At 36.7% G+C, this 17,372-nt stretch overlaps 1 protein-coding gene across 4 annotated transcripts in view; it reads right to left on the bottom strand.

The window, feature by feature from the left end:
- Positions 1-17,372, bottom strand: part of STIL (STIL centriolar assembly protein) — a 63,367-nt gene that overhangs the window by 35,289 nt on the left and 10,706 nt on the right. For 3 of the 4 annotated variants that reach the window (XM_089923081.1, XM_089923088.1, XM_089923097.1), the window contains exons 5-10: positions 14,118-14,225; positions 11,607-11,719; positions 11,100-11,287; positions 9,901-10,148; positions 7,274-7,357; positions 5,653-5,739 (exon numbers count right to left, since the gene is read on the bottom strand). In XM_089923081.1, the coding sequence (XP_089779207.1) occupies positions 5,653-5,739; positions 7,274-7,357; positions 9,901-10,148; positions 11,100-11,287; positions 11,607-11,719; positions 14,118-14,225 (828 nt within the window). The remainder of the gene's footprint in view (positions 1-5,652; positions 5,740-7,273; positions 7,358-9,900; positions 10,149-11,099; positions 11,288-11,606; positions 11,720-14,117; positions 14,226-17,372) is intronic. The other variant, XM_089923092.1, reaches the window with a different exon arrangement.

Below are 17,372 nucleotides of genomic sequence, written 5' to 3'. Positions count from 1 at the left end.
GATATAGTTTTTTTTTTAATTATTTTTTATTGGAGTATAGTTGCTTTACAATGTTGTGTTAGTTTCTGCTGTACAGCAGAGTGAATCAGTTATACGTATACATATATCCCCTTTTTTTAGATTTCCTACCCATTTAGGTCACCACAAAGCACTGAGTAGAATTCCCTGTGCTCTACAGTAGGTTCTCATTAGTTATCTATTTTATACATAGTAGTGTATACATGTTGATCCCAATCTCCCAATTCATCCCATCCTCTCCGTCCCCCCTTGGTATCTTTAAGTTTGTTCTCTACAACTGTGTCTCTATTTCTGCTTTGCAAATAAGTTCATCTGTACCATTTTTCTAGATTCCACATATAAGCGATATTATACAATATTTGTTTTTCTTTTTCTGACTTACTTCACTCTGTATGACAGTTTCCAGGTCCATCCACGTCTCTGCAAATGGCACTATTTTGTTCCTTTTTATGGCTGAGTAATAGTCCATTGTATATATGTACCACATCTTCTTTATCCATTCATCTGTCGATGGACATTTAGGTTGCTTCCACGTCCTGGCTATTGTAAATACTGCTGCAATGAACACTGGGGTGTATGTATCTTTTTGAATTATGACTTTCTTCAGGTACATGCCCAGGAATGGGATTGCTGGGTCATATGGTAGTTCTATTTTTAGTTTTTTAAGGAACCTCCATACTGTTCTCCATAGTGGCTCTACCAATTTACATTCCCACCAATAGTGTAGGAGGGTTCCCTTTTCTCCACACCGTCTCCAGCATTTATTGTTGTAGATTTTTTGATGATGGCCATTCTGACTGGTGTGAGGTGATACCTCATGGTAGTTGTGATTTGCATTTCTCTAATAATTAGTGATGTTGAGCATCTTTTCATGTGCCTCTTGGCCATCTGTATGTCTTCTTTGGAGAGATGTCTACTTAGGTCTTCTGCCCATTTTCTGATTGTTTGGGTTTTTTTTGTTATTGAGCTGCATGAGCTGTTTGTATATTTTGGAGATTAATCCCTTGTCAGTTGCTTCATTTGCAAATATTTTCTCCCATTCTGAGGGTTGTCTTTTCATATTGTTTATGGTTTCCTTTGCTGTGCAAAAGCTTTAAAGTTTCATTAGGTCCCATTTATTTTTGTTTTTATTTTTATCACTCTAGCAGGTGGGTCAAAAAAGATCTTGCTGTGATTTATGTCAAGGAGTGTTCTGCTTATGTTTTTTCCTCTAACAGTTTAATAGTGTCCGTCCTTACACTTAGGTCTTTAATCCATTTTGAGTTTGTTTTTGTATATGGTTTTAGGAAGTGTTCTAATTTCATTCCTTTACATGTAGCTGTCCAGTTTTCCCAGCACAACCTATTGAAAAGACTGTCTTTTCTCCATTATATATTCTTGCCTTCTTTGTCACAGATTAGGTGACCACAGGTGCATGGATTTATCTCTGGGCTTTCTATCCTGTTCCATTGATCTATATTTCTGTTTTTGTGCCAGTACCATACTGTCTTGATTACTGTAGCTTTGATGTATAGTCTGAAGTCAGGGAGCCTGATTTCTCAAGCTGTTTTTCTTTCTCAAGATTGCCTTGGCTATTCAGGGTCTTTTGTTTCCATACCAATTGTACAATTTTTTGTTCTAATTCTGTGAAAAATGCCATTGGTAATTTGATAGGGATTGTACTGAATCTAGATTGTTGTGGGTAGTATAGCCATCTTCACAATATTGATTCTTCCAGTCCAAGAACATGGTATATATCTCTCCATCTGTTTCAACTTTGATTTCTTTCATCAGCATCTTACAGTTTTCTGAGTACAGGTTTTTTACCTCCTTAGGTAGGTTTATTCCTAGGTATTTTATTCTTTTTGTTGCAATGGTAAATGGGATTGTTTCCTTAATTGCATTTTCTATTTATTATTTGACAATCTTGGATTTCTTTCCATGTCACTGTTCTATATTATACCTTAGACCTCCCTATTCTTTTTTAGTGACTATCCAGTATTACAATTTATAGATGTGCTATTATTGATTCACCTAGACTTTTAAAAGTGGATATTTAAATTATTCACAATAGTTCACTACTATAAACACTGATAAAATGAACATTCATTTTATTATTCACTACATGACCCAACAATTATCTGTAAAGTAATCAAGAGTCCTTAAAATACACACCAAAACCCACTATTTAAAAATGCTTTTAGGGCTTCCCTGGTGGCGCAGTGGTTGAGAGTCCGCCTGCCGATGCAGGGGACATGGGTTCGTGCCCCGGTCCAGAAAGATCCCACATGCCGCGGAGCGGCTAGGCCCGTGAGCCATGGCCGCTGAGTCTGCGCGTCCGGAGCCTGTGCTCCGCAACGGGAGAGGCCACAACAGTGAGAGGCCCGTGAACCCAAAAAAAAAAAAAAAAAAACTTTTAGTAGTTGTCTCTACTTTGTAAAATGTTGAATGAAAGATAATTTGGGGATATATTACACTATTAACAAAACAAAGCAGTGAGGGTTTAGGAGGCAGGATGCCTATTCTGCTCAATTCCTCTCTCTAGGGTCAGACAAGACCACTGATCAGAATGCTGTAAAGTACTAACCTAAGCTATGCCAAGCAGTGCTGATACCTCCCTGGTTAAAGGCCGGCAGTAATTAAAGAGTCCAAGTATCAAAGAAATTCCCTAACGCTTCATTTTAACAGAGAGAGCTTCAAAACTAACTTCACCAAGCATTTACTATCAATAAATAATTAAAGCAAGACCAGTCACTGATAATAAAACTTAATATTACTAATACGTTAAAATGAATATTTAATTTCTCTTTTATTGCAAATAAAACTATATTATATAATTAAAATAAAATGTAAAAAGTAGAACTGTAGCTTCTGGAGAAAAAACAAGAGATTTTCATTTCAATAAAAATCCTTTCTAAGCAAAATAGAAAAAAAAAAGATGGATAAATCGGACTTTAAAAAAAGTCTGGGGGCTTCCCTGGTGGCGCAGCAGTTGAGAGTCTGCCTGCTAATGCAGGGGACACGGGTTCGAGCCCTGGTCTGGGAAGGTCCCACATGCCGTGGAGTGACTGGGCCCGTGAGTCACAACTACTGAGCCTGTGCGTCTGGAGCCTGTGCTCCGCAATGGGAGAGGCCGCGATAGTGAGAGGCCCACGCACCTCGATGAAGAGTGGCCGCCGCTTGCCACAACTAGAGAAAGCACTCGCACAGAAACGAAGACCCAACACAGCAAAAATAAATAAATAAATAAACTGATACACACGTATTCACACAAACACAATGGGATATTGGCTTAGAATGTATTGAACATATAATTAAAAGAAAAAAAAAGTCTGGGAAAAAATATTAACCAAAGTGAAATGAAATGACAATCTGGGGGAAATAAATTTTTGCCACATATCTATACCAATACAAATACATATATGTATGTACACACGCACATTTTTATAACATATTTATATACACATATATAAAATCTTTGCAGCATATAACACATATTTTAAGAAATATATACTTTACATATTATATAAATGTATATATACAGAGAGTGAAAAAGAAAAAGAGAGCTTTTACAAAGCAATGTGAAAAAGATACACAACCCAACAGAATAATGGCAAGAGACATGATTAGGAGGTTCCCAGAAGATGAGATTACAAAACATCAGATTTGCAAAGATCAAAAGTCTAATAATGGGGGCATCCCTGATGGCGCAGTGGTTAAGTATCTGCCTGCCAGTGCAGGGGGCAAGGGTTCGATCCCTGGTCCAGGGAGATCCCACATGCCATGGAGCAACTAAGCCTGTGCGCCACAATTACTAAGCCTGCACTCTAGAGCCTGCGAGCCACAACTACTGAGCTCACACGCCGCAACTACTGAAGCCTGCGCACCTAGAGCCCATGCTCTGCAATAAGAGAAGCCACTGCAATGAGAAGCCTGCGCACCACAATGAAGAGTAACCCCGGCTCCCCACAACTAGAGGAAGCCCACGCCCCAACAAAGACCCAACGCAGACAAAAATTTAAAAAAAAAAAAAAAAAAGTCTAATAATGGCCTTCCAGTTACTTCTCTGAGGTCTTGTTGTTTTTCCCTTCCCTCACTCCTCTCCAGCCACGCTACTTCCTTGCTGTTCCTTGAAGATGCAAGGTGATCTTTCACCCACAGCTTTGTACGCATCATCCTGTGATACTGCCCCAGACAGCCACATGGCTTACTCCCCCATCTCAAGTCTTTGCCTGCCTGATTGCCCTATTTAAAACTGCAACCCTACCTGCCACTACCATAGACACAACATCCACCTCCCCTGCTTATTTTTCCACAGCACTCATCACCTTGTAAAATACTATTTATTTTACTTATTTTTTCTGTTTACTGCCTACCTCTGCAGGGTCTTTATTTTGTTTACTGTTTATTGCCAATATAATGAATAGTGCTTGGTACATAGTAGGTGCTCAACAAATACTTGTTCCACAGTGTTAGTGAGGGGATGGAGAAAACAGGCACTCTCAAACACTGTTGGAAAGATTATAAACTGATAGTCTTTGAAGCACAAATTGGCAATATCTACCAAAATTTAAAGTGATATACTATTTGACCCAGAAAAACCACTTTTAGGAATTTATTCCACAAATATACTAGTATATACACACAAAGATGTATACACAAAGTTGTCCGCAAGCAAAAGGAGTAGTTTTTAAAATATAGTATATATTATTTACTATTCAGTTGTAAAATATGTGTATTAAATCTGTATGTGCCAAGATTTAGTAATGATTTCCAAGGTATAATGATATAAAGAAAAAAGCAACAGAGAAAAGGTAGAACGGTTTGATCCCATTTGTGATTTAACTTTTACAGACCAGGGAAGGGTGTTATTTGTCTATGCATTGGTATTTCAAGAAGGAAGCACAAGATACTCCTTTAACAGTGATTGTCTCTGGGGATAGGATCTGGGGAAATATGATGGAAGAGACATTTTTATTATGTATCTTTATATATATCTGATTTATTGCCATGTACTTATACTGCCTTTTCATTAAAGTTTTTTTAAAAAAGTGTATTATAGCCACCAAAGCAGACAGAAACAGACTCTGGAATTTTCATTTAATAGATGAAGAAAGTAAGAGGCAAATAATGGCAACATGTACAAAATAACAAAATTAAATGAGGAGTTGAGGTTAGAAATAAAGTTTCCCTATTAGTTCCAATGCTTGTGCTTTAGTTCCAAGAACATTAAACTTCATCCCAAGTGTTTCTTAAGGTACTATCAGCAGCACAGGGTAACAATAAAACACTTGAAACAAATTCAAACTCATTTTCAGTCACTTCCATGAAAATTAATCTTTTTTATAAAATAGGATGCTAGAGTAGATGATCCCTAGGGTTTTTTTTCCACTCATAAAAAGTATGTCTTTTGTGTTACAGTACTGTCATTAGGCAAGTGAATTCCTTCACATTTCCAAGTATAGCACAATGTCACCTTTTTTGTCTGGTTTTATTCCCATTTAATATAATGTATGACTTCCTTAGTGTGCCTGTTCTTCTGGTTTATAAGTATTATAAAAGGTTAAGGCATTGCATGAACTTTAAATAACACCAGTAAAACATGAATGGAGGTAAAGATCAAAATAAAACCCTACAGAAAAAAATATCACTTACCTTTCTTGAATAGAAGAACTGAACATGTATCGCAAGCAGCAAGCCCACACCTGAGGACTATAGATATGTATAATTCCAGACAGCCAGCTAAAACAAAAAATAGAAACTAAAAACTATAGTCATTTTACAAATTAGTACTTAACATCCTTTAGATTATGCTCTTCTCAAGGTAATGTGGCAGAAATTCTTGGCATTCATCAGGAACAGATTAAAGGGCTCATAAATAAGAAATCTATGAACATTAAACCATGCTGATAATTAAGAGGGAGACTATAGACATACATATAACCATAGACAGATTCAGAGACAGAGCACTACTTTCTGTCCTCTTCCACTGAAATGATGGTAAAACTGTGGGAAAGAAAATGGTTAACAATGGAGGTGAAAGCAGAAATCAATTAGAATCAATTAGCCTGCACTAGAAAGAATAGGCTGAATTAGGGGAGAAAGAAGTTAGCAGCCTAAAACCATAGAGTTATTGAGAGGATTTAAGTCTATAATTATACAGGTAGGCTGAAAAACAGAAAACCCTTCTAAAAAAATTTTTTTTAATTATTTTCTTAAGTATTTATTCATTTATTTTGGCTGCACTGGCTCTTAGTTGCAGCATGCAAACTCTTAGTTGTGGCATGCATGCAGAATCTAGCTTCCCGACCAGGGATTGAACCCTGTCCCCTGCATTGGGAGCACGGGGTCTTACTCACTGGACCGCCAGGGAAGTCTCAGAAAACTCTTAATAGATATTCACTTAGCAGCAATAACACACAGCCACTACCAGGACCAGAGCAAAAAGACTGTAAGGAGATTTCGTGGTCCACAGAACATTTCTGTCCTCTCATTTTTTGTCTGCACATACCATTCCCACATATGGGTTCCCTTCCCAGTCAATTCTCTCTTCTATTATCTATACACTTAAAGGTCCAGCTCAAGTTTGCCTTCTCTAAGAAAATGTCCCCTATCATCTCTCTTGCAAACAGTAATAGTGCTCACTGTCTAAATTGTTTATTTCATAGTAAATCATATACTTTCTTATTATTTATCTTTCTATGTGGGAATATTTGAATATTTTATCGCCTCACCTTTAATTATTAATTCCTTGAGGAGCTTTAAATCCCAACACAGTATGAAACATAATACTATTTATAGGGTAAGCACTCATTAAATACTGAATTAGTATAAATTTCTGACTGAATAATCTATCTAAATGCCATTAACCACCAACTCGAAAAGAGATCGCCATAAACACTAAAGAGAATTTCTGCAAAATTGCCTGGCAGTGAATTTTAAACAGTGTTATCCTGAGTCCTGAGTTCTTCAAGATGCCTTAAGGACAGGGGTAGTGAATAAGGTTAAAGAAACAGGGCTCTAAGGCTTCAACTTCAACCAGAAGAATTCAGTTTTGTTTTATATACTGGAATTCTTCCTAAGATTGGGCAAAAATCTTGTTTTAACTGATTCAGCTGTTAAAATAAGAAAGCTTAAGCATCATTAGCATTTATGGTTTTATAAGGTGATCCAAATATTAATGACATATTCATAGTACAAATGATTCACATGCTTATAATATACATTTGAATACATATATGGCTGAAAAGGTTTTCATAAGTAATGCAATACTTACATTCCCACTAATGGGAGAGAAAAAATCTTGGGATCAGATTCCAGCAAAAGTAACAATTTGCGTGTCTCATCCATGGTAAGATATCTAAACAGAAGACATTCATGGAAAAACAATTGGAAATACGCACTTTTACCTAAAAGAGATAATCTGAGTGCTGAAGAAGTATATTTTAGGCAGAGGAGAGGATTCAAATGAATAATTTCTTTTACATACACATGCACACAAAGAAAACAGTTCAAAGTGTAGAAAAATATTCTACTAATTATGAGGATGACATGGAAGAGATTTAATATCTTAAAATTTCTATGTATTAAAATAGTCATTGAAGATTACATACCTTTTGAAAAAGTTTGCTCTAAAAAGTATCAAATTTTAAATCAAAAGTATTAAAATCAAGGCTAACAAGTGCAGAACCAAATAGGTTTCCCTGGGAGAAATGAATTTCCTGTTGCTGGAAGTATTCAAGCATGCAGGTGACTTGACAAGATTGCAACAGATGTGACTTCTCACTGAAGAAGGCTGAATTAGGTGAGGGATATTCAATCTTCCATGTACTATATTCCCCCAACCGCTATCAAAGAATTTTGCAACCATCATGATAGAACCCCAAAGCTCACTTTTCCCTAAAAGGACATTATACTACATTTATACTTTGTTAATATAATATACTTATTACTGACAATAAGTTTTAAGAATTTGATAAGTACAGTACAACTGTCAAGAGTTTACTGTTATGGCTTTAAAACACAAAAGTAAAAACAATGCCATTTGTGATATAAAGTCTTAATAGTATCACTGAGGATACATTTTATTGCTATAATAACCCTAAAACACAAAGATGATGAATTTATCAAGCCATGTGACAATACGATTAAGCCTGAGTTGGCACGAGATTTATGTATCAACAATGACCCTTACACCTGCTTTGAGAGCTCTTCTGCCTTGACAACCTGATAAACCAGCTTAGGCTTTCCATGATTTTCCCAGGCAATTTGGACACACCTTCCTGCTTTCCCTGCACTATATATAAAACCCTATTACGTTTATCCACATCGTGTTTACATGATAATATGCTTAGTGGACAGTAAGTACGGTTTTTTTATATATTTAATGCCAGTGTATAACACAATACTATTCCACAATGGATCCTAATAAATATTAGGGTAAACAAGTGAATGGGGTCAAAGAAAAAGGCAAACGTCATAAATAATTCTAGGTAGAAAGGGGCAAGAGGAATAGGTGATTAGATAGAATACTGAACATCCTGGGTTACTACTGGCATGCCAAGGGGTCACAAAGGAATAATTCAAAGAAAGGTAAATTCATGCTTCACTAGATGGACTCAGGTACTAAGGAAAATAAATTAATTTTTTGGTTAATTTTAACACAAATTTCTATGTACCAATTGAGAAGTATTTTATTACTCCAAGAGAACTAAATGTTCACTTTAATTCAAACACTTTTTAATCACTATCACCTTTGACCATTCCATGATTTTGGAATATAGCAATGCTTTTTCTTTTGTGCCACCCCAACCAGAAAGGTGCTCTGATCAGCATGTGGGAACTTTCTTGCTGTTCCAGGGACACTCTGAAAAGAAAATCCTTTTTCTTATCCTCTTTTGAAGAGGCATATTTGGTAGACAAGACTTGAAGTTGAGTTTACTTTGCCAAACATTTCGAGCTCTAGAGACCTAACAGGAACTAGGGTGGAGTCAGTGGGAAAGGAAGCCAGAAGTGAACTGCTTAGACTTTAAAGCAGTTGGTGCTTACATTGTCTGACTTAGCTCAGTAGACAATGGATAAAGAAAGTGGATGAGGATTCAGGGAAGCAGCCCTGCTGAGGATCAGAAAGCAAGCAATTTGGCTTACATTTCCTAAGAAACTAAGAGTGTTAATAGGAAGCTAGAGAGGATGCTGCTTCAGCTATGTGAGGAAACTCCACCCTCAAGTGGTTGACAATTTGGTAAGCAAGAGTATCATACATTATAATTTAATAATCTCCTTTATCTGCAGTGCTCATTATTCACAATTAAAACTGCTTATTATAGGACTTCCCTGGTGGTGCAGTGGTTGAGAATCTGCCCGCCAATGCAAGGGACACGGGTTCGAGCTCTGTCCCAGGAAGATCCCACATGCCGTGGAGCAACTAAGCCCGTGCACCACACTACTGAGCCTGAGCTCTAGAGCCTGCAAGCCACAACTACTGAGCCCACGTGCCACAACTACTGAAGCCTGCGTGCCTGGAGCCCGTGCTCCGCAACGAGAAGCCACGACAATGAGAAGCCCGCGTACCGCAACAAAGAGTAGCCCCCGCTCACTGCAACTAGAGAAAGCCCGTGCACAGCAATGAAGACCCAACACAGCCAATAAATTAATTAATTAATTAATAATTTTAAACCCCTTGCATATTATAAATAATTCTCCAGCCTCCATTAGGCTCATTATCAGAAAACTATATTCAGCAAAAATTAACAATTTTTTCACCTTCCTTGGTTATTTATCTAGCTGCCACAGATCTCAGGCATGTAAACTGACCAAACAATTATTTCATATTATGTGAATAACATGAAAATATACTAATGTGACAAATATTTTAAATTTTGGATGAATAGGTCTTTTACTTACCCATATTTATAGGTACCTTGAACTTGAGAAATATTCAGATTACTGCTCAAGTTTCTTGCCAGAGCTGTTGGAATAATGGGGATGGGCTTCACAGGTGTGCATTTAAAGGTATTTGCTAGAGTTACTGCTGCCCAATCCAAGTCAAAATCCACAGTGTCCAAACTCTCCCTGGAAGTGATATGAGCTCTTAGGGAAAGCAGTTTACCACAATCCAAGGAATCTTTGCTACACACATGATGCTGCAGAGCCTGAGGAATCAATATTATACAATTATTTTAAAGCTTTGAAATTTGTCCTTATCTCTGAAGGTTTTGTTTCATATATCTTATATTAATAAAATTAAACAATTTCTGATTTGCAACATTTCAATTCTCTTATTTCTTCCATGTGACCAAAAGGTTACATGAATCATTATGTTAAAGCAAAAAAGATTTATATACCAAGCTCCATCATATATTTCCAACCTATATGTCCCAGCAGCATTTTAAACTCTTACTGGAGAATGTCGCTTTCAATAAATATTTATTATGTGGGTAAAAATGGACATAAATTAACTTTGACTCAGTCTCAGAGAATCTAAGGTCCATTCCTCTCCGATTCTTTTCTATTACTCCAAATTGTCAAGTTAGTTCTTCCTCTGTAGTTGCTCATTCAGACTGTGCCCTTTCTGGTCTCACTGCCGCCACTCTGCTATAAGCTAATACACCCCCCTCTAATACACACCTGACTACTGCAATGGCCTAACTATTCTGACTTCAGTCAGCCCTCCCTATCACATTAACCATCCCTGATTTAACAGTATTTCCTCTTTTCAGAAATTTTCAATGAAAAACATGGCCCATTAGATAAAGTTCAAATTCCGTAGCCTGGCAGACAAGGCTCTCTATGATCTAAACAAACTAATATTCAAGTCTGACTGCCCACAAATCCAGCAAAAATCTCCACCCTCAATGTTACCCTGAGCACATGTTGCACTTTGCTATCTTGGTCATGTTGCTTCCTCTTCTGGAATGCTACCCATATTACCTACCTAGGATTTCTGTCCTCAGAAACCATATCTAATTGCATTTTAGGTCAACATCATTTAGTGAGAAATTAAATGAATACCTATTAAATATGGGTTTATTAAAATATAACACAGTACACATAGTTTGATTCTTGTGTTGGATAAGGAATAATCACATATCAACAAATCTCACCTTAAAAGCTGAATTGAAGTCATCTGCATTGTGCACTATTATTTCTCTTGAACAAAGTCCTTGAGTATGAATTGTGCATGGGATCACAAAGTCCCCAGGAAGAGAAGCAGTAGGGGTTCTTTCTAAGCATTCAGGTACCTCTCGACCAGGATCAAAACGATCTATTGTCAATGTCACACTTTCTTCATCTGAAGAACAAAAATAGCAGTTATTATATAGCACGCCAATTATGAAATGTGAAATTAACGAAGCAAGCCTAGATTACAGGAAAGTATTTTGTTCATACTAAGAGTACATTAAACTTTCATTAAAAAAAAATGACTTACATATATATTTATCCACCTGACCAAACTGTAAAGTCTATGATGAGTAGTGTCAACTTTTACTCATCTTCATAACATTGGTATACAGTAAAGAAAATTAGCCAAAGTACATTACAGTAATTGACTGAAACAGTAAACATAAAATCTATTATACTCATAAAAATAATTTTTCAAAGTATATTACCTTCATCTACTGTGAGAGAACCAAGTAAAAAGCATGGCAAGTTTTCTTTATTCTGCTTAGCATGACGACAAGCAAGTCGGATGGTCTTTTCAGTTACCACAAGCTTTGGATTTCTGAAAAATAACAAATGTCTTTTACGAATGTGGTGGATCTGACAGCTTAAAAAACCTTCCTGCCATGAAATGTTGCCTAAGATATAATACACATCTTTTAAAATGTACAGAAAGATCACTGTTGGGAAATCCTAGGGTCAAAGGCAGCGGGTAAGGAGGGCTACCTGGAAAGCAGAATTGCAATAAGCAGACACTGAAGTTATAGTTGTTCTCCAGGCATTCATAAAATTCTTAATTTTATGAATTTTAGGATCAAGAACCTATGAGGCCTCCTGTTTTTGTAAACAAAGTTTGATTGAAATAGTCACATCCATTTGTTTACATATGATCTATGGACTTCAGATACTAGCATTACTGAATACAGAATATAAATACAATTCACATGTTTAAAGAAATATAAAAAGGACTCTAAAATATGAGTAAGGAACAAGATACTATGAAAAAAGACCAGACAAATTTATTATTCTATAAACTGTGTGTATACATTATAAATAATCTTTCACATATATAGCATACTCCCACATTTAAAAACCTAAATGAGGGCTTCCCTGGTGGCACAGTGGTTGAGAATCTGCCTGCCAATGCAGGGGACACAGGTTCAAGCCCTGGTCTGGGAAGATCCCACATGCCACGGAGCAGCTGGGCCCGTGAGCCACAACTACTGAGCCTGCGCGTCTGGAGCCTGTGCTCCACAACAAGAGATGCTGTGACAGTGAGAGGCCCACGCACCGCGATGAAGAGTGGCCCCCGCTCGCCACAAGTAGAGAAAGCCCTCACACAGAAACGAAGACCCAACACACCCAAAAATAAAAATAAACCCAACCAAATATTTTTTAAAAATCAAATTAAGGTATATGTTCTAAACTACCCCAGGGGAAAAAAAAAAAACCTAAATGAACACATTAGATGGCAACTAAGCACAGCTAAAGATAAAATTAGAAGAGCTGAAGAGCAAAAGAAATTACTCAAAATGAAGTAGAGAAAGATGGCAATAGAAAATATAGGTTAACAGACATGTAGAAAATGAACAATTCTGACAAATATTTAAACTTCCACAAGACACTCTCTGTTTTTGTCAATGATACCACCATTCTCTGAGAACTTAAATGCTTTTTTTTTTTTTAATTTATTTTTGGCTGTATTGGGTCTTCGTTGCTGCGCGCGGGCTTGCCTCTAGCTGTGGTGAGTGGGGGCTACTCTTCGTTGAGGAGCACAGGCTTCTCGTTGCGGTGGCTTCTCTTGTTGTGGAGCACGGGCTCTAGGCATACAGGCTCAGTAGTTGTGGCACGAAGTCTCAGTAGTTGTGGCTTGCAGGCTCTAGAGCGCAGGCTCAGTAGTTGTGGCGCATGGGCGTAGTTGCTCCGTGGCATGTGGGATCTTCCTGTACCAGGGCTTGAGCCTGTGTCCCCTACATTGGTAGGCGGATTCTTAACCACTGCACCATGAGGGAGGCCCTTAAATACTTTTTGACTTGTAATTTTCCTTTAGTTCCTCTATTCAGTTGATCATCAAATGCTATACATTTCTTCAAAACACCTTGTTTCATTCTTTCCTCTTGGTCTCAACACTGCTACACTGCTCTAAACCCTTATAAGAGCTAGCATTTATTGACTACCTCCTATGTCCAGGCACTGTGCCAACTGCTGCTTTACAGCCTGTCTCATTTAATCCTTACAAAAGTACTATGAAACAAGTGTCATATCCCCATTTTATAAATAAGGAAACTGATCCTTGGCTACTTTACTGAGGTCACTTAAATAAGAAAGGGTAAAATCAGGATTTGACCCTCCAGGAAGTCTGACTCCAGTTACACCACCTTAAACCACTACAGAATAAATCTACGTTCCTTGGATTACAGAAAACCATCTTGCATTAGGCTGACTCTAGGGTCTCCCCACTATGATCCATCCTTCTTAGATGGATCCTTCTGCTTTTAGCAAGTAACTTTCTTAAATATAAAATCTCAGTGGATCTCTATTTTCTATTACTTGAAGACTAAGCTTCTATGTCTTTCTTTCACAATCCTGGCCAAAACCAAAATATTTTATGTTCCTTCTAATAGGGTCTATTCAACTCAAAATCAATCTTCTCAGTGTTCTTCAAAGACACCATGTGGAAACATGACGAAAAACTCAGTTTTTATTATATTTTGTCTCTTTTGAATTCCTATAATACTTAGAACTTTAGATTTGCAGAATATTTTAACTGTGAAATTAAGATTACTTCTCAAAAGCACAAGGAACAGATTTAAGAAGCAGCAGAAAGAATACTTTGTATGAGGGGAGCTCCTGAATAGAAAAGTTTAAAAAAAAAAATTGGGTCACTGTAATCATTGCCTTACATATTCTTTTGACTCCTGTTTAACCTGGTTTGATTTGGAAAGAGAAACGTTTTATACCTGTGGTAATTGAGATGTAAGTAGATATAATCTCCAATTGGCATTGGGTTCCAAAGTGCACATTTTGATGGAGGAAAATAGAAAGGCACCATCCTGCTTGAAGAAAACCTTAAAAAAAATTTTTTTTTTAAATCAAAGCACAATGAAAAACAGTAGAAATTTTACAAGAAACAGTTTAACTGTAAATGATAGGGTTTTCAGATTACTTTTGTAATTTTAGAAGACTTGAAAAATATTTTTAAAAAGTAAAAAGGAAAGAAAAATCACTTGTAACTCTACTATCAAGAGAATAAGCACTCAAAATTTAGGTATGACTTTCTGTCCTTTTTATCCTATCCATATATATATTTATATACACGCGAGTCTTTTTAAAAAGAACTGGGAATATCAATTCTATATAATCTTCTTCAAGTAACTGAAAAATGAATATAAACCATGTATTTACATTTAAATTTAAAATTAATATCCATCCTTCTGAACTGATTTCTAGATAACACTTAAAAAATCATGAAAAGCACAAAAACTTTTCAGGGTTTTCAAATTTGGTATCTTGGGCCCTATCACATGAGTTTTTTATGTTATTGTTCTGTGTTTTTTGGGGTTTTTTTTTGGCAGTGCCACGTGGCATCAGGCACCAGGGATCGAACCTGTGCCCCCTGCAGTGTAAGCGTGGAGTCTCAACCACTGGATGGACAGGGAAGTCCCACACATAAATTTAATTAGTGAAGCATCAAAAGGACATCATTAATAATCCCTCCACAAAGATCACGCAAGCAATGTAAAGCAAGGTTTCAATGTTAAATCATATAGGATATCATCACAGAGTTTTTAATCACATGTAATTAAAGCAAGAAAGCTCTGACAGTGAGCTACCTACAAAAATGCATTTGCATGGTAGTAGATTATGAAATAGTTGAACTGAAAAAATATTTATCATATCATGCACTAAGAATATCTTGTTCTAGATCTTAATTTCATGTTTCATCTGATAAAACTTCTCAACTAAAATATTAGCCCCAGGGACTTTCCTAATGGTCCAGTGGTTAAGAATCCGCCTTCCGATGCAGGGGATGCAGGTTCGATCTCTGGGTTGGGGAACTAAGATCCCCCATGCCTCGGGGCAACTAAGCTCCCATGCCCTCAACTAATGAGCACTCGGGCCACAACTAGAGAGAAGCCCATGCACTGCAGCGGAGGATCCCGCGTGCCGCAACTAAGACCCAGCGCAGCCAAATAAATAAATAAATAAAATTGTTTTTTTTTTTTTTAAAAAGAAGTCAATTGCAGTAAAAAATATACATATATTAGCCCATTTACTGATCACCTACTATGTACCAGGCATCCTACTGGCCACTTTACATATACAATATTTCTCACCAAAACTGTTCCAGAAACACTTTATTGTCCACTTTATAGATAACAAACTGTAGCTTTTATAACTTGATACAGCAACTAAGTAGCAGAGCTGGAATTTGAATCTAAGTGTGGCTGATTTCAAAGCTTATACTAGTAGAAACTGAATGATGTAGTGCTTTATCCACCACATTCTTAGCTATTTGCTTTCAAATCTTTGTCTGATTTGAGCTCATAATATCTATAAGGATTTTTAATCTCCCTTTTTTGAAATGAGGACACAGTCTGAAATTAAGAAATTTGTTCAAGGTCACAAAGGTAGTAAGTGACCAACTGTCAAGTTATCTATGCCTCTATATCTAATATATTTATTATTTACCAATTGGTGAGAGGCGGTATGATATAAGGGTTAAAAGCAAAGCCTGGAAATCAGCTGCTTAGGTCTGAAACCTGGCTTCAAAATTTGCTGGCTGTGTGACCTTGATCAAGTTATTTAATGTCTCCGTGCCTCAGTTTCCTCAGCTGTTAAACAGAATAACATCAGTATCTCCTGGTAGAGTTATACTGAATATGAGTCAATATATGTAAAATGCTTAGAAAAATTCCTGGCTTATTTTAAGTGCTCAATGTTAGCTATTTCTTTTTGCTCTAAGTAGTCCATTGTACCTTTAAAGCCCAACCTACACTACTTCAGGTTTACTTCCTTGCAGTACAGAGTAGAAATCATTTCAGGTTTAAATATTGGCTATACCATTTACCAACTATATAACTTTGGGTTGGTTCATCTCTCTATGCTAGTTTCCTCATTTAAAAAACAAAAGAGGGGGATAATAATAGTACCTACTCCTCATGGGTTTGTTGTGAAGATTAAATAAAAATAATGTATGCAAAGTGCTTAGCACAAAACCTGGCAGAGCAAGATTTTAATAAATGCCATTATTAGTCTTTTTCTTAATCTAAGGTATACAGGTAGACTTCAGAGGCAAGAGAGACACAAATGCCCTGAAATTGGGTGCAAAATGTTGCATGTATGTATAAAAGTATTTTTCCTTATAGGGAATGAGATTCATGGCTATCAGATATTCAAAGGGGTCTGTAACCAAAAATCAAAACTGCTGTCCTAAAGCCCACAGATTACTGAAAACCAGAGTTCAATAAATGAATTAAAAAACTAGAGTTGAATATACCAGGAATAATCAGTTTAAATCACACGAGTATATTAACTTCCCTAGAATGTAAGGAATGGATTTGACCCAATAATAAAATTAAAGAGAAGAACAGAGGTTGACAAATTTTCAAAGAATAAGAGGTAGCAACAGGACAGAACAGAAGGGCCAAAATTAAGCAAAAAGAATATGATAGCCTCTTTGGGTCATGCTTCCCATTGTCTTCATCAAGAACATCTGGCACAAAGAAAAATAATACAGAAAATAAAGGTAACTCATGGATGCAATTCTAGTTTAGAAGAAAAAAATTCACACGTCAGCATTAATTGTTCTTCTCTGGGGGAGAAAAGAACAATAAATGATCCAAAGAGCCAAATAACACAAGCCAATTTGCCTGGTCCTCACAGTAATGACAAATTGAGAAAATCAGGAGACAGCTGGCAAGCTCCTCCTTCCTACACCACTTGAGTGGGCAAAGGCTTAGGGACATGTAGGAAACTTGATACATCCAATGTGAAATTTTTCCCATCAAGGAATTAGGGTTTAGAAGAAGGAACTCAACCACTTTCCCATTTGTCTAGGATGTAAATAAATATGTATGTGATCTTTAGCCTCAAAAGTTCAGGTACTATTTCATCAATAAAAAGACCCTCTGTGAAACTAAAATAAGGGAAGGAGGAAATAAGACTAATATTTACTGAGTGCCTACTATGTCTCAGATCCTTTAGTTTAGTAA

This window comes from Delphinapterus leucas, chromosome 1 (assembly GCF_059928025.1).
Source record: "Delphinapterus leucas isolate spDelLeu-1000000601 "Yukka" chromosome 1, BTC_Dleu_Yukka2, whole genome shotgun sequence".
NCBI classification, from domain to species: Eukaryota; Metazoa; Chordata; class Mammalia; order Artiodactyla; family Monodontidae; genus Delphinapterus; species Delphinapterus leucas.
The sequence above is the reverse complement of the archived record's forward strand: the minus strand, read 5'-3'. Positions and strand labels throughout refer to the sequence as shown.